Source organism: Castor canadensis, chromosome 6 (genome assembly GCF_047511655.1).
Source record: "Castor canadensis chromosome 6, mCasCan1.hap1v2, whole genome shotgun sequence".
In the NCBI taxonomy this organism is placed as follows: Eukaryota; Metazoa; Chordata; class Mammalia; order Rodentia; family Castoridae; genus Castor; species Castor canadensis.
The window spans coordinates 66,095,396-66,118,925 of NC_133391.1; the positions used below are offsets into that span (position 1 = coordinate 66,095,396).

The 23,530-nt window shown below is 36.9% G+C and overlaps 1 protein-coding gene across 1 annotated transcript in view; it reads right to left on the minus strand.

Moving 5' to 3' along the window:
* Positions 1 to 23,530, minus strand: part of Fbn2 (fibrillin 2) — a 240,565-nt gene that overhangs the window by 117,250 nt on the left and 99,785 nt on the right. Inside the window, exon 8 of the mRNA XM_074076622.1 lies at positions 9,128 to 9,253. Coding sequence (XP_073932723.1) covers positions 9,128 to 9,253 — 126 coding nt within the window. The remainder of the gene's footprint in view (positions 1 to 9,127; positions 9,254 to 23,530) is intronic.

The following is a 23,530-nucleotide window of genomic DNA, read 5'->3' on the forward strand; positions in this document are numbered from 1 at the left end:
AGTTTTGAGGAAAATGACCAACCCCCAAAACCCCTTCCCCATCTGACCTGCACATGTGTTTTTTGTCTGTCACTGAGATTTTGTGGCTGTTCTGCAACAGATCTGATGGATACAAGTGGTAATTCAGAAAGGTCAATCAGAAGCAACAAGAGAGGGATATATGCATAGAGACTTGACTAAAGTGAGAGCATGAGTGTTGGTGGAATGTGAAGGAAGAACAGCTCAAAAAGAAAGAAGAGGATGTATTTGATTATGTGAAAAGTAAGGGGCCAATATGACTGGAGAAGAAAATGCAAGAAGGAGAGCAGAAGGGCATGAACTCAGAGAGGCAGCAGAGGCCGTTATGTGAGTCCTGTAGACCATCAGGAAAGACTCTGGGATTTGTTATGAGAATTTTTGAATGGTTTCAATTAGAGAAGACAGTGTTTGACATTTTTAAGAAGATCTCTTTGGCTGCTGTGAGAACTGAATATATTGAGAGTAGGAAGATCAATGGAGAGACACTGCAGACATTTTGGGTGAGTGGTAACAGTGACTTTGATGATAGCTGTAGCAGTGAAGATGTTGAAGTAAACAGATGGCAGAACCGTTGAAGACAGGACCAATGAGAACTTGCTTGCATGTGGGGCTTGAGAGAGAGACAGTCTTCCTTAATTTTTGACTGCACAGCTCGGATGGTGATGATCGGGGAGGAGCAGGATTAGAAGACAAAAGATAATGTTCCTCTTTAAAACGATGTTACATTTGGGATGCTGTTTAATTGATCTCAGACTCCAGAGGATAGTGAGAGAAGATACAGTCCTCTGTTGTTGGTGTGTTTTTGTAACTCCAAGCCAAGAGGCTGCAGAAAACATTTTCAAGTACTAGGGGTAACTGAGTAGGTCAAATGCTGATGAGAGGGTAATGCAAGGTGAGAATTCAGAAGGAGCACTGGGTTTACTGTTACTGCTGTGGTGAGGAGTTTGTGAATTATCTTGCAGATTTAGGGTAGACAAGTCACATATTCAAATATGACTGTCATAGATAGACATCACTCTACCAGCTGGGTGAGAATGAATCCTAATGGCAGATAAAGGCTAAAAGACAAGTTATGAAGATAACAAAAGATTGTGCAAAATGCAAAACGTCATAGGGATAAAGTATTAATATCATCTGTAGACTCTGTGAGTTTATAACCGAAACTGCCTTCATTTAAACAATGAAATCTGTGAACTAATTATTCAAGCTTTTTCAAGATACTTCCAAAGACATTTCTATTACCATAAGAAGATGTACAACAACAACAAGGAGCTGCATATCAATGATGCAGATGAAAATTATTAACTGCAAGTAGTTCCATTAATAAAGTCAAAATGAATTGGCTTTAAGATAGTTCATATAAGCCTAGAATGTCTCCTCCTTCCATTTCACCAAAGAAACCTAGTGTGCTCAAAACAAGCAATGAATTTGATGCATGTATGTATATTTAAAGGCACTGAAGGTATTTTAAAAAACTTCAGAGTTGGGCTCGGACAGACTGTACCTGGGAATAAGTTCACAGGTCAGTTTCTATTCCTAAAAATGATGCAGGGAGACACAAGTTCAAAAACACTCATTCTAGGAATGATTTAGTTAATTGTTAGATTTACTTGATTGTTATATTCCAAGAACAGGATGTAAATTAAGATAAGAAAGCTCCAACTCTTAATAACAACAACTAATGCTATGGAACACAGCCAGCACTGCACGGTAAGATGTAAATATGGCCTTCTCAATGCCTCTGCAAAGAGGAGGTTGTAGCATAAGGTTTGTAAACCAAAAACAAAACCCATAGCCTTGGTCAGGAGACCGAGGTTTACATCTAAATATTAACTACTTGATTCTGAAACTAGGTTTAACTCCTCTTAATCACAAAACAGGTTAAGTGGGAGGATGAAATAAAATGATACATGTTCTGCTATTTCCAAGTAGAATGGTGGATTAGATACCTTGAATGTGCTTCTAGAAAAATATTCTGGATAACATAAAAACAAAGAGAAAAAAATCACCCTGCTAGCATGAAAAGAATAAAATATCATCTCCAAATGAGGTGAAAATGGAAATCTTAGGAAAGTGTGCAACTAAGTTTTACCTTTCAGCATTTATTAACCTCTGGAGATGCTGAATTTCAACACTGATAGTTTTATGGTGCTCAGAGCATAGAAGATAAACAGTCCAGAGTCTACATACTGTGGCATGACAGGAAAATCCTCACAAAGTAGGGGCCCCAAGGAGCAATATCCTCAGGATATTTGTAGTATAGTGGAGGAAGCTAAGAAACTTGCCTGTCTCTACATTGAAGCTATGTGGAAAGGGAAAAAAATTTCTCCTAGGACTCTGTGACCACAATCTCTTCTTCACAAAAAAAACTTTGACATCTCAATTCATACTAGGTTTTTGGTCTGAAAAACTTCAAAGAAAGAATATAAAGTAAAATGGTTTTTAGGTACTGATACTCCAAGAAACTTGCAAAAGCCAATATAAGAATAACACAGTATTAATGAAAGTCACAAAGAATTCTGATGAAACTCCAAGAAAAACAAACAATAAAATTAACCAACACATAAAGACACAAGACTCAATGAATAGAAAAACTACCAGAGTAAACAGTATGTCTCAGACATTAGAAAGGCCAGGTCAATTCTGACAAGTATTGATTATTTTAAATTATTAACAATTAGAGATTCATTAACAACTAAATTATAGTTAATATATTTAAAACAGTTAATGTCTGGAGACATGAACAGGGAAAAAGAGGTTATATGTAATGAGAGAACAAACATATAAGATTATATGGTGAAACTGAAAAAACCTAGGGTCATAGTATAATATTTACACAGCTATTTCAATAACTGACGGATAACAACAGACAAAATTCTGTAGGCACAGAGAAATTTGAACAGTACTGCTAACAAATTTGATCTCATATATACATACATATACATATATTCTCTCTATATATTCTGTATACATATACTTGTATATGTATATACAGGTATATATGTATACAGAATATAGATGCCACCAACTGGAGGAATCCATTCTTTTTCAATCCACACGTAAGGCTTATAAAGACTGATTATTTGCTAAGTCATAAGCAAACATTAGAGTATCCCTCTGATCACAATGGATGTAAGCTGGAAATCAATCAGAAAATAATCCATGAAAATTCCATATGGGTCAAATATAGCATCACACTGGGAATAAGATGATATATACAAAGATACCAGGCACAACATAGGAGGTACATGGTAGAAATCCATTTTATATGACTATGAGACTTTGGGGGTCTGCAGTGCTATAGGAAGGTTCAAAAATACATATTTACACTGGACATGACATTCAAGTGAGCAATGCCTTGTGTATGTTAATACTGTAAAATTCACATTGATAGCTATATGCCAATGTGACTAATAAAACAGAACTTCATTCAAAATTATTACTAAATACTCATGCACCTTCTCAAAGATATTAAATTGTCATCATATGGGCATCTGAATAACAGTTTTCTTTTTAACAGGGGTCTCTAAATTTAAAATGTTAATAACCACTGTTCTACAGTTTGAAACCTTCAGGTCAGTCTTTTAATATATACTAGAGGAAACTAAGTTGTAGGTGATAGGGCATAGGAAGCAAGGGAGGATTAGAAAGTCATATTTTTTTAAATAAATTTCACAATTAGTCTCTTAATAACAAGAGGTAGACAACCTACTTCCAATCCCTTGACTCAAAACACTGTAGAAAGAGACACAAACCAGTGTGGTATCTCATAGCTAAAGTCCCTAAAAGGGTGGATTTCAAAGCAAACCAGTACAGTATTACTGTATTATTACAGTATTATTATTGCTTTTTCCTGTGTGTATGTGAAGTTTCATAGTCCTTAGAAAGCAAGGGGTTAAAATATGTGACCATGTGGAAGAATACCTGGAATAAAAAAATGGACATGTGATAGAAATAAAAGCTGTTCAGGAGCATCATTATCTTTCTGAAAAAGAATTATTAGGGACAAGGGCAGACGAAAGACCATAAAAACAGAGCTCTGACTCTTGGTATATGTTTAACTGTGGAAATGGTGTGATGTAAGTATGGAAAACAATTCTGTTCCTCCAATCTCCTATCACCCTGGCTAAATTGCCTGAACAAGGTTTACAAGAGTCTTATTTACAGCTACTCTGCGAAAGAGGAAGCAATTCATCTCCTGTGATTAAAATATAAATCTATCTTCAAACAAAATAATGGTACACTTCATCAGAGTGTGTTTTGTGGCTTGACATTTAGTTTAAACTTGACTTAACAGAACTAATGTTTAATTACACAATGAGATGAAACTTTGGGAATTATACCCTGAAATAAATATGTCTCCTGTTGAATGAGTTTCTGCTCATTACAAATAGAGGGTTCAGCCAGAAAACTCAGAGGAGGTCAGCCCAGGTCAGAGCTCTAGTGATTGTAGGTTCTGTGTAAATAGTGGCCATTGTCTCAGCTGACACTGGATGCCTGCACGGGCCTCTCTGATGGGCTGACTCTCTGATGGGCTGACTCTGGCCTGGGTTCCCCTTGATTAATTCTGCAGATTCGTACTCTCCCTAAAATAGGTTCATGTACACTTTATGTTTACATTACTCAAGAGTAACTGAACTAAGGGCACAGAAAGAAACAACCCCTGTAGCTGCTAGGTTTACTTATTCCTTTAAAACAGGAAAGTATTTCTTCTTCATTGCTTAACCTTGTCTTTCTAGAGTACTCTTTCTTACTTAATTAAAACTTGCATCCCTGTCATATCAATCACTTTTTCTATGATTGTGAAGTTAAAACAAACATGCCACTCAGTATACTGTTTCATGCCTGCCTCAAACTTTTTTGTCTGTATTTTCCACATTGTTTTCAGGCTTTGTTTCCTCAAACATACTTCAGGTTTTAGTTAAATATTTTTAGGTATTTTGGGTTCTTCACATGTTGCATATATGTAACCTGCACCTATGATAACAGTGTGTTGCATACTATATAAACCATTCTGCACCTTGATGTTTTAAAAACACATCATTGCCCTGCTTTGCCATTATATGGTGATCTTCCTTGTTTGTTTTTTTTTTAACACCTCCCCCCACCACATCTTGCCACACCGATTTTCATCTTTGTCCTGCTTAAAAATCTTGATGGGTGACCAGTGTTCTAAGAATCAACCCGGACTTCCTCAAAACAGCAGTTAATCACCAAGCAACAGAATGTTAACTTTAACTTATCCTCTAAGTTTATTTTCAAATTGCCTCTTACTCAGCTCTCTTTCCTGAGAAAGAGAAAAGACATTTTCAGCGCCTAGTATTGCTCCCATGATTCTCCTGCTTTCACACTCCTATTCCTCCCAATCATCTAACTCAAGATTTATTTTTTGGAGATCTACAAACTCCTCCTCCCCCTGTTTCTAATGGCATCTATCATTTAAAAATTATTTAGCAATTAATTCCTCCCTGCCTCAAACATTCTCATGTGCATATTTTTCACAGGATCTTTTCAGGTTTTATTTTCTCAGGAATACTCCAAGGTAATGCTGCACACTGAAACTTGTATGAAGCTCAAGGAAATGCAACAGGACACTGTGGCAATATCACATTGCCACAAGAATTTCTAAATGCTCAAGCTCATTTTCTGAACTTAACTTGCTATTGCCTGGCACTTTGGGTTCCTCTGCTTAGGCTCCCTGCCCATTCTCTGTGCACAGTAGTAGCAGGTACCTTATCCAGAACACAGATTTGCCTCACTGCTGAATGTCAGATCATTACTCACTATTTCTGGCTTCTAATTGTTTTTCTGTGTCCATATTGCACTGTGGACATTAGGTGTTAATAATGCCAAGGAAGCTGGGTGTGGGGGAAGAAGCCTGTAATCTCAGCAATCAGGAGGGAGGGTGAGGTAGGAGGATGGAGATTTCAACGTCAGCCTGGACTACATACCAATTTCCAGCCAATCTGGGCTACATAGTGAGACCCTGGGCTAAAATGTTTCTAGACCCCATCTCAATAAAAAAAAAGCTAGGTGTGGTGGCACACACCTTTCATCTCAGCTACGCAGGAAGCATACATAAGAAAATTCTGTCTAGGCTGATCCAGGCATAAAAGTGAGACCCTAGTCATAAAACACCTAAAGCAAAAAGGGCTGGGGGTGGTTCAAGTGGTCTGAGTTTAAATTTTACTACCACCAAAAAAACTGCTTTTAAAAAAAAGATCATTAGTTATGCTTCAACTTATTTAGGAACTGGCATATGTTAATATTACAGGTTTTTTTTAAAGCTCTTTAATAACATGATTAATACTAGATGAAACTAAATAAAAATTCTGTGTTTTAATTTAGCATACAGTGAAATGGGAAACTATCCAATTTTATAATTAAAATGATCAGTTAAGCTATTCTGTCATATAGAACACCTTCTCTGCACATAAAACAAAAAGGGTCAAGTTTATTGGTACTTTATAACGTGATTTAGACTCGGGATATTTGTGTAACTAGAATGAGGTATAAGTACAACATTCAGCATATGCTACTCTCAGAATAAAGTTGTTAGGTAACACACAGTTTCACACTCAAAAAATGTTTTGACTTCATACAACTCATTGTCATTAGTATGTATGGTATGCAGTTACAAAATAAATAGCAAGAGAATATCCCTTAACAAATGAATAACAAGAGAATATCCATGACATAGAATCTAATCATAAACAAATTCAATCTGAGAAAATATAGACACAGATTTTTTTGAAAATCAAAGTTAAAGATCTCTGACACATTAAAATGTTAGATTTATTTTTTCTTGCATTTGGAAAACACATAATGTAGTTATTCAAAATACTTTAAGATGCTTAATTTTGATATTGGCTTTATAATTTTTGAAAAAATGATTTCTGAAAACCATTCTCTCCTCTTTTGAGGGGAGGAGACTTCCCTCTGTTCCTTAGGCAAAAGAAGTTGACACTGAAATGGATGAGACTTCTGGTTAGCTGTGGACTCAGCTTCTGGAGCTCAAACCACTTTTCACCTTCTGAGCATCCAGGACCATAATTCAGCAACAAGATGCTGAACTCAGGGCCTCATGTTTGCTAGGCTGGAGCGCTACCATTTGAGCCACACCCCCACCCCAAGATGCTGAACAATGCAAAGCAAGTATTAACCAACCGCATCCAGTACTACCTCATTCATTCATTTGCTGTGTTTCATACTCATTCAGAAAAGACTTACTGAGCACAATATGTACATAAGATATTAAATGAGGTCCAAGGTTCATGGCGTTGTATAACGCAGAGCTCATAGTGTGGCCAGTGAGTAAAGCGCAGGGCAAAAAATCCTGAAGCGAGGGAAGTGAAAACATTACGCTTAATTCTGTGCAAGAAGAAAAAGTGGATGAGGTAAGCACAGCTAGAGAAGAGTGATGCCTATTTGAGGCGCAAAGAATGAGCTGAGTTTTAACGAGTACAGATGAGGGGATTCAAGATGCTATAGGCTAAGGGATCTGTGGCCAAAGACATGGAGTATGATCAAGTATGAGTGAGAGGTCTCAGTTGGTTAGAGATGAGTCCTCAATATAGGCTGGGGCCTGGTTCTAAAGCATTTTGAACTTCCAGGTGAAGTTCAAATATATATATATATATATATATGTATATGTATATGTATATATCTAAAATAGAGGCAAGAGATAAAAAACTTATTATAATTGAATGGTAAATCAAGATCTTATACTGAAGAAAAACCTCAGTACATCTTGGGTTCTGTGTAGGTATATCCTCCTTTTTCTCCTCCTTCTAATAACAGTAATAACAATGTAGAATATTCTATTGAACACTTATTAGAAAAAACTAAAGTAGCACGAGATCAGTAACTTGCCTGAGGCCTCACAGCTCTGAGATACTGAGAACAGAGATAGCCAGTGCCTTACCCAGGGGGTGAGTTTCACAAAGGATAGCTGATATTCTTAGTACCAATTGCACTGTTTCTTCCATTATTTCTATTAGTACTCTTCCACTATTGTTTATGACAACATGGTGTTCTGAAGGCAGGGTCTACATCTCTCATGTTCAATGCTGGATGGCACAGCTAGCATAGTGCCTAGGATCTCAGTAGCTTCTGTCATTTAAGTTCAGGCCACAGTCCTTTTATTGGTGGCATGGTTCTTCTAACTTCATTCTTGACTCTGAATTTTCATCTCATCAATCAGTTCACTCGGCACCATCATTAGAACATACAGAGCCCTCAGTTCCTGCCACATTAACTGCCTGGTAGTAATGGGAGACAGTCATAGCCAAAGACTGCTACCTTCTTGTGGACCAAGAAGCTCCTTTCTTTGGGTACTGGATTCATTTCTTTAATTCCTCCAATCCAGGAATCTTTAGTGTTCCTAAAGAGAATTGACCATATTTCTCTGTCTCTTTCTACTTATTGTCAGCTTAAAACTGGAATTGATTAAGCTTCATTTTCAAGAAGAGAAATGTGAGGGTGTCTCACTGTGCTATTATCGTGGATCAAAGGACACTTTGTAACCTCTGGGTTCACAATAAGACAGAAGTCTAAAACTTGTTCTATAATGGATGGACCATGACTGCAAGTACTGTTTCATCTTTCAAAACAAAAAAGACCATACAAGTATAATTGACTTCAATTTGAATATGCTTAAAACACAAAATTAGAGGTATCAATTCCTTTTTTGGTAATAACTATTTTTACTAGAATAAACAAGTTCTAAGTAAATAAGATGTTGACTATATACATGATTCATAGCAACAAAAACCCTTTAATTACTATATTCTGTCTCCCAAAGCATATTTTAAAAATCTTTCTCATGTTTTTGAGTCTGTAATGTTAGGCAAGAGCAAGGTCATGAGGAAGTCTTTCTTTGTTTCCCAAATGGTTTTGACAACATAAAACAAGCCCATATGGCTGCTGAAACTGAAGTCTGCAGAGAACCGGGCCTATCAGTCCCTCGGCAGTGGTACCCTTCGCTTTTAAACAAGTCTTTCAGCCCTTTTCATAATGGTTTTACAGTCACTGCCATCTTTATACCTGTTTGGGCTGCTCTGTCACTATAAAGAAGCAGTGTATTGCCCCTTCAAAATGCAAGACTTACCGATGCATCGAGAGCCATCTGTTGAGGTTACATATCCACGTGGGCAAACACAAAAATAGCTTCCCACGGTGTTGGAACATTCACCAGTTTCACATATCCCAGGAATGACGCTGCACTCATCGATGTCTAAACAAGGGCAGAAGGAGAAGATAATTGAGAAAGGCCTTCATTAAATAAAGGGATTTTTCAAAAAAAAAAAAAAAAGACAGAGTATGAGAGCACTCATGCTTGATTAGGTCAGATCATATAACTCTGAAGATACTCTTGTTTCAGGTCCTACAGAATTTCTCACACATATCTATGGGAACTGAGATGAGAGTAACCTCCCATGGCAGTAAACCAAGGCCAAGGAAAGCAAAACTCTATATCCTTTTTCCCCCCCAAATGCAATTTAAATTGGAAATAAGTAAAGATGTCAATGTTTTAGTTTCCATGCTATGTCAACTAGGGAATTACCCTACAAGAGCCTTTCAAGAAACACATACACTATTACCTTTTAAAATGTGGAATAATTATGTTTGCAAACTTACGGCTAATTTTCACACTAATATTTGAACTAATGGAGAGTGGCAAATATTTTTTTTTCCTATTTGGCTTTAGGATGTGGTTTTGTACTTACATTTGAATATGGGTATATTAGACATTCTGGGAATAACTTCAATTTTAAAAATACAGAAACATGGCAAAGGCAAAACTTGGGAGGTACTGGGAAGGGTCCAGTTTTCCTATTGTACCTCCCTGCCTCATCCATTCAGCTTCCTCAATACTGGGAATAGTCTGTTTCCTTTCTCATTAATGAAAGGTCTGCTTTCTTTTAAATTTTCCCTAAAGCACAAAACTTGACCACTCATATAAGCTTTCATGTATTTCTCTTCTAATTCAGAGAGGTGGAAAGTCAAACAAAGCTGCAGTTAGGTGCACTGGGAGCTAATTGCTAATACTTTTAAAAGGAAATGAGCCATTGTGAGAAAATCCAGCCAGGGATGCAGGGTCGCTGGCAGTCCTTATAAAGGAACAGGGGTAGCAAAGACCAGTGAATAGAGGGAACAATTATAAAAGCCACAAACATGGGTAATTACTTAATAGTCAAAGTAAATGGGCTCCTAGCTTCTTTTTAGTTTTTTTTTTCCCTCTTTAGTTGTACATATTCTTTTAGAATGTATCAATTTTAAGGTAAAAAATATAATTACATTCTTATTGTAAATGCAAGGGAAAAAAGTAAACTTCACAGTTTTTTTAAAAAAGTGGTTATTCATGTCTTTTTTCTTTCATACTCTATTGGTCTATTCATAATTTTTTCCCATTTTCTCTGACAAGTCACTACTACCTACAAGTTCTATCAAGGACTAGTTACATGCTTGTATGCCTGCTTGGCATGTTCTTCTTTTTTTGTTTTTTTTTAAGTTATGAGGTTCAGACTTTCTTTAAAATAAATCTTCATCTGAGGCCCAACAGTTAGCTGCTGAAGGCACAGAGGAGCAAATCCAAATCTACCAATTCCTAATGAGGTCAGAATTCTAACAAAAATTGACTACATGAGTAACAAATGTGTCATTTTGTAAAAAACTGACTGCCAGATGTAATCCAACAAAATGAATCCATGCAGGAAAAACTAGGATTTGTTGCATCTGTAGTGCTTTCTCAATGCAGTGCATCTTAATACAGCGAACCTGGATTTAGTACAGAGATGAAACTAGAACATACATATCGAAATCATCAATAAACTGATCAGTCTCCTCTGGATGAGGAAGACAACAAAGAACAGTACAAAGCAGAGCACAAGTGAAGGACAGAAACTTGCCTCCTTATTCTCTTCAGATCTGTATTGAACCAACAATGCAGGTGTTTGTGTAGCCTAGGATTGATGCAAAGCCTTAAAAATCAGGAGAACTCAAGTCCTTCACCTACTCGATAACTTTTATGTCCAGGCATTTCCTTTAATAATAAAGAACTGCTTTGTGCCCTAGTCCTACATTCTACACACCCTCCTGACAACAAAAAGGGTAGAAAATTGACAGATGTTTTACATTTTGTTTGTTAGGGAAGAAATGTTTGGGACAGAAAAGAACACATGGAGTGATATGAAACTTGTTTTTTTTTTTTTTGTTAAATACTTTATTGTACAAAATCTTTATGTATTTAAAATTAAATAGGAATCTTAAAAGGTTAACTTTAAAATAATTAGATATAAAAGATTTCCAGTAAGGTAAAGATTCTATATTAAAAATTGGAATTCTTTTCAATAATTTTGGGCTATTCCCCCCAAATTTTAAGAATTAAAAAGGTCTAGGTGCTTTAAAAAAACTGATCAAAACATCCTGCATTTTAATGTAGTCATGTCCAAGGTTTATCCATCAATATAAATTTAGCATTAACATTTATGTTCAAAAGACTGCATGTGTCAGCTCTCTTGTATATTGTTTCTTCAAGACCATTTTCATAATCAGATTTAGAAGTAGTATCTTCACAAATATAAACCACAAATTGCCTCAGTATAAACAATCATGCCTAGGGGTGACAAGTTCATTCATGGGAAAAGATAAGTTCTTAACAATGTAATTGATTTCATCCATGTTCTCTACACCTAATGTGCTTCCACCCACCTTCTCTTGAAAGATTTTTTTTTTTTTTTTTTTTTTTTAGTTTTTATCAGTTTGGAGGTTTGGTCTGAAAATATCAGAAAAACTGACCCAAACTGACATAAACCAGAAATTTAATAGCTTTCACATCTGGAAGTCTAAAAGTAGCATAGACCTGAGGATTGGCTTAAAGTCATGTCCCCTGCTCAGTTTCTCTGAGACACGCTCAATAATGTCCTGCTCTGTGTTTTGACTTTATTCTTAGGCTGCCTTCCCTGATGGGGCACAATGCCACAGCAAGTTTGGGTTAGACCTGTGGAACATGAGGTGGAAAAGCTGCTATCTTTCTAGTGGATCTATTTTAAGAGGAAGACAGCTTTTTCTCAGACACCAATGCACATCTTCCCTTTCATTCTAATGTCTTGAATTGGATCATGTGGCAATTTCTGAATGATTCTTAAGCCAGGAGAATGTGCTGATTGGCTTGGGCTTGAAATCCTGAACCAATTACTGAGGCAGGTGGAATAAAACTAGCTTTAAACTACTAAAGAACAAAAAGCACAATGGGGCAAGTGAGCCTGAAAACAGGACACAGTGCAGGGACAATAAGCTTAGCTAGTAAGGCATATACCAAATCTTATAGTGTCATTCCAGGCATGTTGGCTTCTATTCTTTTTTTAAAATTTATTATCCTATTGTGGTTGTACTGGGGGTACACAGTGACATTTACAAAAGTTCTTACAATATATCACTCCCGCCATCATTCTCTTTTATCCCCCTCTCCTCCCATTCCTGGAATGGCTTTTATCCTTAAGGAGATGGCTGCTGTCTAGGAAGGAGTTGAAATTAAAGAAGAGTATTAATAAGTAAATCAATATTTTAGAAAGACAGCCCAATATTTAATGTGGATATATAATATGATAGAGAGACTGAAGTTAGGCTTCATGAGAAAGAGAACATGTTCAAGAGATAATTAGGAGAACAAGAGCTCGGTCACTGGAAAGGTCATCTCAGACTTCTGCTAGAAGTAGATGATGAAGTACTGTTAACAGAGTGGAAGAACCCATTTTGAAATTGAAAGTTTGGACATTGTGAACCTGAGAAACAGTAATCTTTACTGTTAAAAATCAGAGTATAAGACACAGCAAAGAAGTCAGTTCTGAAGGTATACCTTTGTAGATGATCACTAAGTAAATGGATCGCATTTGATGTTGTAGAAATAGGTAAGATTTCTCAAGAAGATACATAAAAGAAAAGAATTGGATTAACGATGGACTCAAGAGAACCATCAACATGTAAGGGAAATTTAGCAAGGAGACTGGGAAGTTAAGACCACAGAGGTAAGAGGAAGAGTATGATGAATGGAGACAGAGGACGAGCCCTGCAGAAAAAAAGGGAGTTGTCAGGTATGTCATGGAAGGTAACAAGAGGGACTGGAAAGCATTCGGTGATTTGAAGAATCAGAACACAGATTTTTAAAAATAAAAAACTAGATCTAAAATAAACCATCTGATAGATTTCTGAGTCCCAAACCACAAAACCTCGTATGTGTCAACCAATGTTTAGATTTATTATAAATCTTACTCTCAGCAGGATAGGGCCAATTCGTATAGGTATATGTCACAAATGAAAGAAGTCCATGTAACACTTATGTTGCAGAGAACTTGGTACAAATAGAAAAAGAAATTTTGTTTTAAAAAGTGTTCTTAGAAGATCTTTCCATCAATGCTAAGGAACTATACATACTAGGTCTATTCTGAATAATTTTTTTGATACAGAAAGAAATAACTATACTTCTGCTAATATGGTGAACTTCTATTTATTAATATATATTGATTGATGCTAGGAAAATTCATGAACTGAAATGTTAAATGCAATTAATTTGTCCTTTAAGGCTTTTATGAGGACAGTAGGCAATATTGATATGATAAAATAAGTTGTAATGGAATTTGCTTTCCTTTTTTCAGATTTTGAAAGCATGCTGTATATCAAGTATATTTGGAATTTTATTATGTATTTTTAAACAGATTTACTGAGATATAATTCATATATAATTTACCTAAAGTATAAATTTTAATTGTTTTTAGTATATTCCAGGGCTGTACAATCATCATTATGACCTAATTTTAGAATATTTTCACCACCTTCCCCAAGAGTGATTTAGCAATCACTCATTAGTCCTACCCCATTCCAAGCCCCAGTGACCACTAATGTAGTTTCTGTCTATGTACATTTTCCTGTTCTGGACATGCCATATGAATGAGGTCATAAAACATATGGACTTTTGTAATTTCCTGCTTCCATTTAGCTTAACAGTTGCCAGGTTTGTCCATGCTGTGACATGTACCCATACCTTATTCTTTCTACTTCCTGAATATATACACAACAGCTTACCATTGTGAGTTGATGAGTATTTGTGTTATTTCCATGTTTTGGCTGCTATAAATAAAGTTGCTGTGAACACTCAAGTATTAGTTTTGTGTGGACGTTTGTTCTCACCTCTCCAGGGTATACACCTGGAAGCAGAACTGCTGAATCATGCAGTAGCAATTCTGTGTAACTTGCTGGGGAACTGACAAGTTATTTTCAAGGTAGCTGTAACTCCTAACAATGTATGAAGCTTCAAGTTTCTCCACATCATCACCAACATTTATTATTATTTTTATTTTCTTTTTTTATAGAAATGTGAAATGGTATCACATTGGTGTCCATTTCTGTAATGACTAATGGTATTGAGCACATTTTCAGGAGCTCACTGGCTTTTTTGGTATCTGTGGGTCTGTAGCTCCAAGGACATCACTGTGAAGAAGACCCATGCATTCTCAGGTTGCAGAGTTCATACTGCATGTAGATGCTTTGTTTCACTTTTTCCCCAAAGCATCACCCGACTTCCAACTAAAGACATGTGGCTTTCAACATAAAGCCTTTCAACAAACCTCAAATTTTCCCTCTATCGCTCAAATTAAACACATTCTCTTTTACCTGCTTTGGGAGCACCATTTGCTCTTTGGGAGACAGATTTTCACAAAATTAAGGGCAAGGAACCACTCAGATGATCACAAGGATTTAAATACAGCTGATGACAGCATGGGGCTGACCAAGAGCTTTGTCTGCACAAATGCGTGTGGGAATTTAAAACTTTTGTTTTCGAATTTTCTTTTGATTTTTTATTTTTTCTGTGACACTGGGGTTTGAACTCAGGGTCTCATGCTTGACAGGCAGGCGGTCTACCACTTGAGCCACTCCACCAGTCCTCTTTTGTGATGGGGTTTTTTGAGACTGGAGTTTGAACTCAGGACCTCACAGTTGCTAGGCAGGTGCTCTACCACTTGAGCCACTACTCCAGTCCTGATTTTTAAAAACTTAATTGTTTTTGACTGCACTTAAGCCAAAACTACATGTAACAAACCCATTAATAAGGTGACCTATTTGTATTTTCTTTGCACAAGTATCTATTCAATTTTCTTGCCCATTTTTAAATTGTCTTTTTTTTCTAATAAGTTGTAAGAATTCTTTATATATATATATATATATATATATTTTCCACATAAGATATATGATTTACATTTCAATCCCCATGTAAACTGTTTTCAGTTTCTGCAAAAAAGAATACTGGGATTTTGACAAGGATTGTGTTATATCTGTAGATTTGGGAAGTACTGCCATTTTTACAATATTAAGTCTTCTGGCCTATAAACATGGACTATATTTACATTTATTTACATCTTCAATTTATTTTAATAAGATTTTAGTTTTCAGTGTATGAATTTATAATTCCTCTTAAATGTAAGTATTTTATTATTTTCAATTCTATTATAAATGGAATTCTTTTCTTAATTTCATTTTCAGAATGTTCACTGTCAGTATATAGAAATAAAACTTGTTTTTGCATATTGATCTTGAACTGCAACCTTGTTGAACTAACTTATTGGTTCTCATAGCTTTTGAGTATGCTGTATTCACGTTAGTGGATACCTTGTTCACTTCAGTTGATACCTTATCCCCACCAGCAAACTGAGATACAGAAGTCCTCTCTTATCTGTGGTTCCTCTTTCCCTGGCTTTAGTTACCTATGTTGAAACATGGCTAAAGATATTAAATGGAAAATTCCACAGGTAAATAATTCATAAACTTTAAATTGTGTGTGACTTTGAGTAGTGTGATGATATTTTGCACACTGCTTGGGATGTGAACCATCTCTTTGTTTGGCATTTCCACACTACATATATTTACCACTACCTTCCCTGTTAGTCACTTTGTAGCCTTTCTGTTCAAGAAGCCCTCACTTTGCTTAATAATAGCTCTGGAGTCAATGTGTATTGTACCTAATTACTATGCCTAATTTATAAATTACTCTATCATAGCTATTCATATATAAGAAAACATTATATATGTACATATAAATATATGTAGGGTTTGATATCTGTCTGTCTATCTATCTATCTATGGTTTGATACTAACTGTGGTTTCAGCTATCCACTGAAGATCTTGGAATGCATGCCTTGCAGATAAAGGGAAACAATTGCAGTTTTGCTTCTTCCTTTCAGCGTAGATGGCTTTTCTTCTTACCTACTTTCTCTGCTAGAGCCTTCTAGTCTTTTGAATAGAAGTGGTGCATGTGGACATCTGTCTTGTTCCTCATCTTAGGGGAGCCATTAATTCTTTCAGCATTCAGTGTGATGTTATCTATAGATTCTCTTACATGCTCTTCTTTATCAAGTTTTCTATTCCTAATTTTTAAGTGATTTGTATAATGGTTTTTCAAATGCTTTTCTTGCATCTACTGTGATGATCATGGATTTACACTTAATTCTAATCATGAGACATATTGTTTGGTCGATTTTCAAATGCTGAAACAATCTTGCATCCCTGAGGTAGATCTCAATTGATAATGATATGTAATCTCTTTTTTTATAGAGCTAGATTTGATAATTAACAATGAAATGTAATGCTTTTGTATATAGGGTGAATTTTCTTTTTTTTTTTTTGGTGACACTGGGGTTTGAACTCAGGGCCTCATGCTTGACAGGCAGGCATTTTATCACTTGAGCCACTCCACCAGTGGCTCAAATTTTAAAATAATTTCCAGGTATTTTAAATAATTGGTACTTAAAAAATGTATTTTGCCAGTCAAATACAGAAAAATCTGCCACGACCCTTACTTGACCTTTCTGAAAGCCTTGCCCTCCCGTGTCATGTCATTATTGCTGTTTTTTTTTTCATGCTATAGCTTTTTAACTAAATTCAGCTTTCAAACTCAATCTGAATCTTACTGGTTACATTGTTATTACAGCCATGAAAGCTAATATATTAGTTTCACCAGGTCAACTAGTAAGATCAACTATACATCTTACTTATGGGAAGGTTGGCAAATATAGTACCTAGAATATTCTTTTGAATTTTTTCCACACACCATAATCAAAAGATTATTTTTAAATCAAAGATGGGAATGATAGTTATACTGTAGCAGGGAGGAGGATCAGAAGAGAAACAGACTAGTGTTCTGATAATGTAGCAGGGGGAATGAATGACAAAGCAGAGGGATAAAATTTAAAGAACTGAAACATAAAGAAGGTCACATAGCACTGGGGAAATAAAATAGCCAATAAAGTCACATGCAGCTATATATGGTTGAACTTTGCTTTTTACTTCTGTAACCTGCTTGCAAGGGTATGTAAGGTGAGACTTCTTTGTTCTCAGCGCTCAGCCTTTGGACATGAGTCCGCTGAGTCTGTGCCAGCACAACAAAATGTTGCTTCCTGCTAAACTGCTCAGTGTCCCATATCTCAGCTTGAGATTCCTGCAACAATATCATTGCTAAATTATCAGTGTCTTATCTTTAGCTCTAGTTGTTTACTAGCTTTAGTTATTGTTATAGCATATATATTATGAAAGAAGGTTGGATCAGATTGAATTTTTTTTGAAGTTTTTACATGGATTTATTTTAGTATAACAGGATAAAGTAGGGAGAAGTAGGGGAAGAAAGGAGAAACATTTTCTGTTTCCCATGCTGGAAATTAGAGTAAAGATTCCTCAGATTCAAGTTTAAACAGAGAATCTAATTTATTGATGATAATTAATAAATTATGTCTATAAGGGATATAATTCTCAAATAATTTATTCTAAATAAAAGAAAAAATAAATAATAACTATGACCTTCATTCTTTAAAATTCCCAACTCTCTTTTTAAATGAAAAATAATCAAGTATTGCCTGGGTATGTACTGTTCATTCATGAACTCAATGAGTAATTACTGATTAAAGAGCTTTGATTTGTCACACACCAAGTATCAATTACACCCAATCTGTAACCTCAAGGTATTTATCATCTTTAAGTAGAGATATAAAACAAAGCACAATATGCCTTATTATACTAGAGAAGGTCAGCGATATTGTATAGCAATATGCTGGTTGAGCAACAATTATGAGCATCAGCAAAAGTTCTTGGTGGACACACTTAGTGAGAAAGGACTCTAAAGAATAAGGCAGAACTACAACACGTAGAGGAAGGAGTGTGGTGTTCTTACAGACAGAGGAAATACTAAGAGCTGACGTATGGAGGTAGCCAATTAAAAGGCATGGATGAAAAATGAACAGTTTTCTATAAGCTGAGGTCATTTATTTAGAAGATGGAACTAGAAACTGAAGTGAAAGACCTAGAATAGCATTCTCAGGAATTTGCCATTGTTTTGGAGGCAATGAGGAGCAACTGAATTATTAAGCAGGCTGAGAGAATGATCAGAATTTCACTGTTGGCAAAGATATCTTCCAATATTGATAAATACATCTGGGTTATGTTAAGAATGGGATTAAGGGCAGTGGAGGTGATGACTTGCCCCAAGCTTCAGGTAATGAGAATGGGACTAAGAGAAAAAAGGATAAATACAAGGATATGATGACAGTAAAGTGAGAATAAGAGAGACAACAAGTTTCCATTGTTGAGCTGATAGTGATAAAATCAGTAAAAAGAAAATGACACTGTGGTGAAGGAAGTCAACAAGAAATAATGAGAGGAGACTAAAGAGATGGAGAAGAGGTTCTGGGTTAATGGGTTTAGGGTAGTCTTAGTTGTAGGTAAAGAGGAAAGGCCTGAAAAGAGTTATGAGTTAGAAAAAGCACTAATTAGCAAAAAGAGTTCAAAGCTGCCTGGAATGATAGGATTAAGTGCAAAGCTAAGCCATTTTTCTCTGGAAAAAAATGGGAAGACACTTCATCAAAAGCAGAGATAGAGTTAAATAGAGGACAGATGTCACAAAACTTAAATGTGTTTAAGAATCACCTGAACAATCTATTAACCATTCAGATTTTGACTTTTCAATCAAGACACGTTAGTATTCTACTCTCCTTTTGTTCCAAACACATACCACTGACAAAAAGACATGCGAAAAGACAGCATCAAGAATGACCCATCTGGTTTCAAAATACAGGATGACCATTTCTTTGGAACAGAAGCAAAATTGCAAAGCAGTGAGCTGAGCTGAGTCTGAGGGTTTGCTGGATTCCTCCTCCAGAGGCTGGCTGTGGTGGCCAGGAGACCAGGTCTACAGTTGAGAACAATATGGTGTTGACAAGTGCAGTGGCAAGAATAGAACAGGGTAGAAAGAGAACACAGAGGAGAGATAATCCAGGAAAGACTTCCATGAGAAAGTGAAGGTAAAATGAAGCAGGGAAGCAGGCTAAGAACAGGTAGGAAATTGAATGGAATACTGATTTTCAAGCAGAGGAAAGCGCATGCACTCACAAAGAGAAGGCAAGAGCAATTTATTTGATGAAGTAAATAAATGTGTCTGAATCAATCTATGTAAAGACATGAGGCTAGGAAGGTAGGACAGATTGATTATGCATGAATTTTATTCTAAAACAAAGGATTCAAACAAGGGAGTGACATGTCCAGAATTATAATCTAGAAAGATGCACTGTGGCTGCACCTTTGATAACAGATTATAATGGCAGATGGAAAAGGTAGCGAGACCTGAAAGAAAGCTGCCTCAGCAAGCCAGCAGAAACAATGGTGGTAATGGTTGGGTATTACTTTCATGTCACTGTGACCAAATATATAGAGAACAACTTAAGAGAGGAAAGATTTATTCTGGGTTATAGTTTCAGAAGGTTCAGTCCATGTTTGGTTGGCACCATGCACCTGGACAGAACATCATGGCAGCATGAGTGTGAACAAGGGAGATTCTTTATCTCATGGGGGACAGGACACACCCAGAGAGAAAGGGACCAGGAACTAGGTATAACCTTCAAAGGCACACCTCCAGGGACCCACTTCCTCCAGCTGGAATCTACTTCTCAAAGTTTCCATCACCTTCCCAAATAGCACCTCCAGCTAGGGACCAAGAATTCAACATGAGTCTGTGAGGGACATTTCATATTCAGACCATAACACACAGAAGTAGATGAATGCAAATCAGATTTAAGAAGTAGAATCCATTCATATGACTTGGTAATAAAAATGATTTGAGAGAGAATTCCAAGATGGCGGCTAGAGGTAGGAAGCAGAAAGTGACCCTCCTATAGTGAAATCTTGGAGAGACGCTGGAGACACACTTTGCAGGCATAATCACCGAGAAAAGGCATAACTTTGACTCCTCCACATCTCCAGCCAGCGCAGAGAATCTCCACTTCACGTTAAACGGAGAACCGAGGAGGCCCCCGGGGCCGCCAGTGGCCGGCGCCCATAAGGCGTGGGAAGACGCGGACCAGGTGAGCTTCGCGGTACCGCGGTTCCCCCACAGACAAGCCTGGGCCAGAGCAGCATAGCCCCCTGGACAGACTGACCTCCACCCGGGAAAAAAAGAGAAACTGAGTACTAAGCAATAAGAACAGTTAAGACACGCTGGAAAGAGGGTGGGGCGCCCTGAGCGCTGAAGACTGGGGGAAGGGAATCCTTCCCGGGACTGTAAATAAACGAGCCGGGCGGGCCGGAGAGGCTCTGGCGGGAGCGGGGCTCGCCCAGCAACCAGGAGCGGGGACGCTTGTGAGAGGAGGGAAGACCCACTTCCCACGTGAACTGTAAATAAACACGCAGGCCTGACAACGCGGGGCAGTGGCACCTTTCCCAGTGCTTGGAAAGGGAAAAGCCTGTAGCAGAGGCCACCGCACAGGAGAACTCTGAGCAAACAAAGCCTGTGGGACCAGGTGAGTGCTAAGCTCACCCCAGAGATCTGCATAAATAACGCCGCCAGCTACAGGCTGAGAGCAGCAGGCAGGCAAACCACAGTTGCAGATACCACTCTCAGAACTGCCTCCAGACGCTTTTTTTTTCTTTTTCTCCCTACCTTTGATGAGAGAACAACCGAATTACACCTGCAAGCCGAAAAACTTACTGAAACTGTATTGCATTTGAACTGGGGACACTTGGTGGGGCTTTTTTTTTTCTTCTGTGTGTGTGTGAGTGTAGTTTTGTTATACTTTATGCATCCCCTTTGATGAGACAACTACAGAACAACATCTGAGGCACCAACTCCAGGACTGGAGATTGAGACGGACATCCAAATTATTAAGACTGAAATTGCATTGCATATAAACTTGGAAGTTTTTTGGTTTTTTGTTTTTTTTTGTTTTTTTTTAATTTTCTATTTTCCATTTTATTTTAATTCATTTTTATAAATAGATATTACTTTCATATACTTATTTTTTATTTTTTTATCTTTGATTTTCAATCCTCTCTCTGTCACTCTATTGTCTGTTCAGCTTACTGTCGATTAGTACACTAACACTCCCTGTTTATACCTTTGAAACTCTCTTGTCTGATACCTTGTTCTGCTTTCTCCCTCTTGTCTGTATATTTGTTTTCCCCTTTTCTTTAACTTCTTGCTTTCCATCTCAGCTCACTCTTCCATTCCCAACAACACCAAGGACAATGACAGGAAGACAGAAAAAACAAGGAAACCAGTTTCCCCACAGCAAAAAATTAGTACAGGAACCAAAGGGGAATGAAGAGAACAGAAACTCAGAGCCAGACTCCAACAAAATGAAGATAAACTATGCCAAAGGACCCAATGAAGCCTACAAGAATAATTTAAAAGAAGACATACTACAAGTACTCAATGAGAATTTTATAGAGATGATACTGGATAGGGTCAACCAAAATGTACAGGAGACACTCAAGAAATTCCAAGACAATAAAAATAGAGAATTTGAAAAAGCAAAAGAAGAAATAAAGGAAACCATAGAAGCACTGTATAAACACCAAAATGAAAGAGAGAACACAATGAATAAATGGATAAATGAACTCAGGACAAAAATAGACAACAATAAAGAAGAAAACAGCCAGGATATGGAAAACCTCAGAAAAAAGAACGAAACAGAACTGCAAAACAAAACGGAAGGCCAATCCAGCAGAATAGAACAAACAGAAGACAGAATCTCAGAACTTGAAGATGAAATGGTAATTAAAGGAAAAACTGAAGAACTACTAATTAAACAACTCAAGACCTGTGAAAAGAAAATGCAAGAACTCACCGACTCCATCAAAAGACCAAACTTGAGAATCATGGGCATCGAAGAAGGAGAAGAGGTGCAAGCGAAGGGAATGCGTAATATATTCAACAAAATAATAACGGAAAATTTCCCAAATCTAGAGAAAGATATTCCCATACAAATGCAAGAGGCCTCCAGGACACCAAACAGACCAGATCAAAATAGAACTACTCCACGACATATCATCATTAAAACAAGTTCAGAAACTAAGGAAAGAATATTGAAGGCTGCAAGAGAGAAAAAACAAGTAACATACAAAGGTAAACCCATCAAAATCACAGCAGACTTCTCAACAGAAACATTAAAAGCAAGAAGAGCGTGGGGTGAGATCTTCCGGGCACTGAATGAAAATAACTTCAACCCCAGGATACTCTACCCAGCAAAGCTATCATTCAAAATAGATGGAGCAATAAAAGTCTTCCATGATAAGCAGAAACTAAAACAATATGTGACCACAAAGCCACCATTACAAAAGATTCTGCAAGGGATCCTGCACACAGAAAGTGACACCCAACTTAACCATGAAAAGGCAGGCAGCACCAAACCACAGGATAAGAAAAAGCAAGACAGTAGAGAGTAACATCAAGTTAGGTACACACAATCAAACCTTCAAACAACTAAGATAACTAAATGGCAGGAATCACCACATACCTATCAGTACTAACACTTAATGTTAATGGACTTAATTCACCCATCAAAAGACACCGTTTGACAAAATGGATTAAAAAAGAAGATCCAACAATTTGTTGCTTACAGGAGACTCATCTCACCGACAGAAATAAGCATATGCTTAGGATGAAAGGCTGGAAGAAGATTTACCAAGCCAATGGCCCCCGAAAACAAGCAGGAGTAGCAATACTTATCTCTGACAAAGTAGACTTCAAACCTACATTGATCAAACGAGATAAAGAAGGACATTCCATACTAATAAAAGGGGAAATAGACCAAAAGGAAATAATAATCATCAATCTGTATGCACCCAATGTCAACGCACCCAATTTCATCAAACATACCCTGAAAGACCTAAAAGCATATATAAACGCCAACACAGTGGTTGTGGGAGACTTTAACACTCCATTATCATCAATAGATAGGTCATCCAAACAAAAACTCAATAAAGAAATCCAAGATCTAAAATATGCAATAGATCAAGTGGACCTAGTAGATGTCTACAGAACATTTCATCCAACCTCTACACAATATACATTCTTCTCAGCAGCCCATGGAACCTTCTCCAAAATAGATCATATCCTAGGGCACAAAGCAAGCCTCAGCAAATATAAGAAAATAGAAATAATACCATGCATACTATCTGACCACAATGCAGTAAAAGTAGA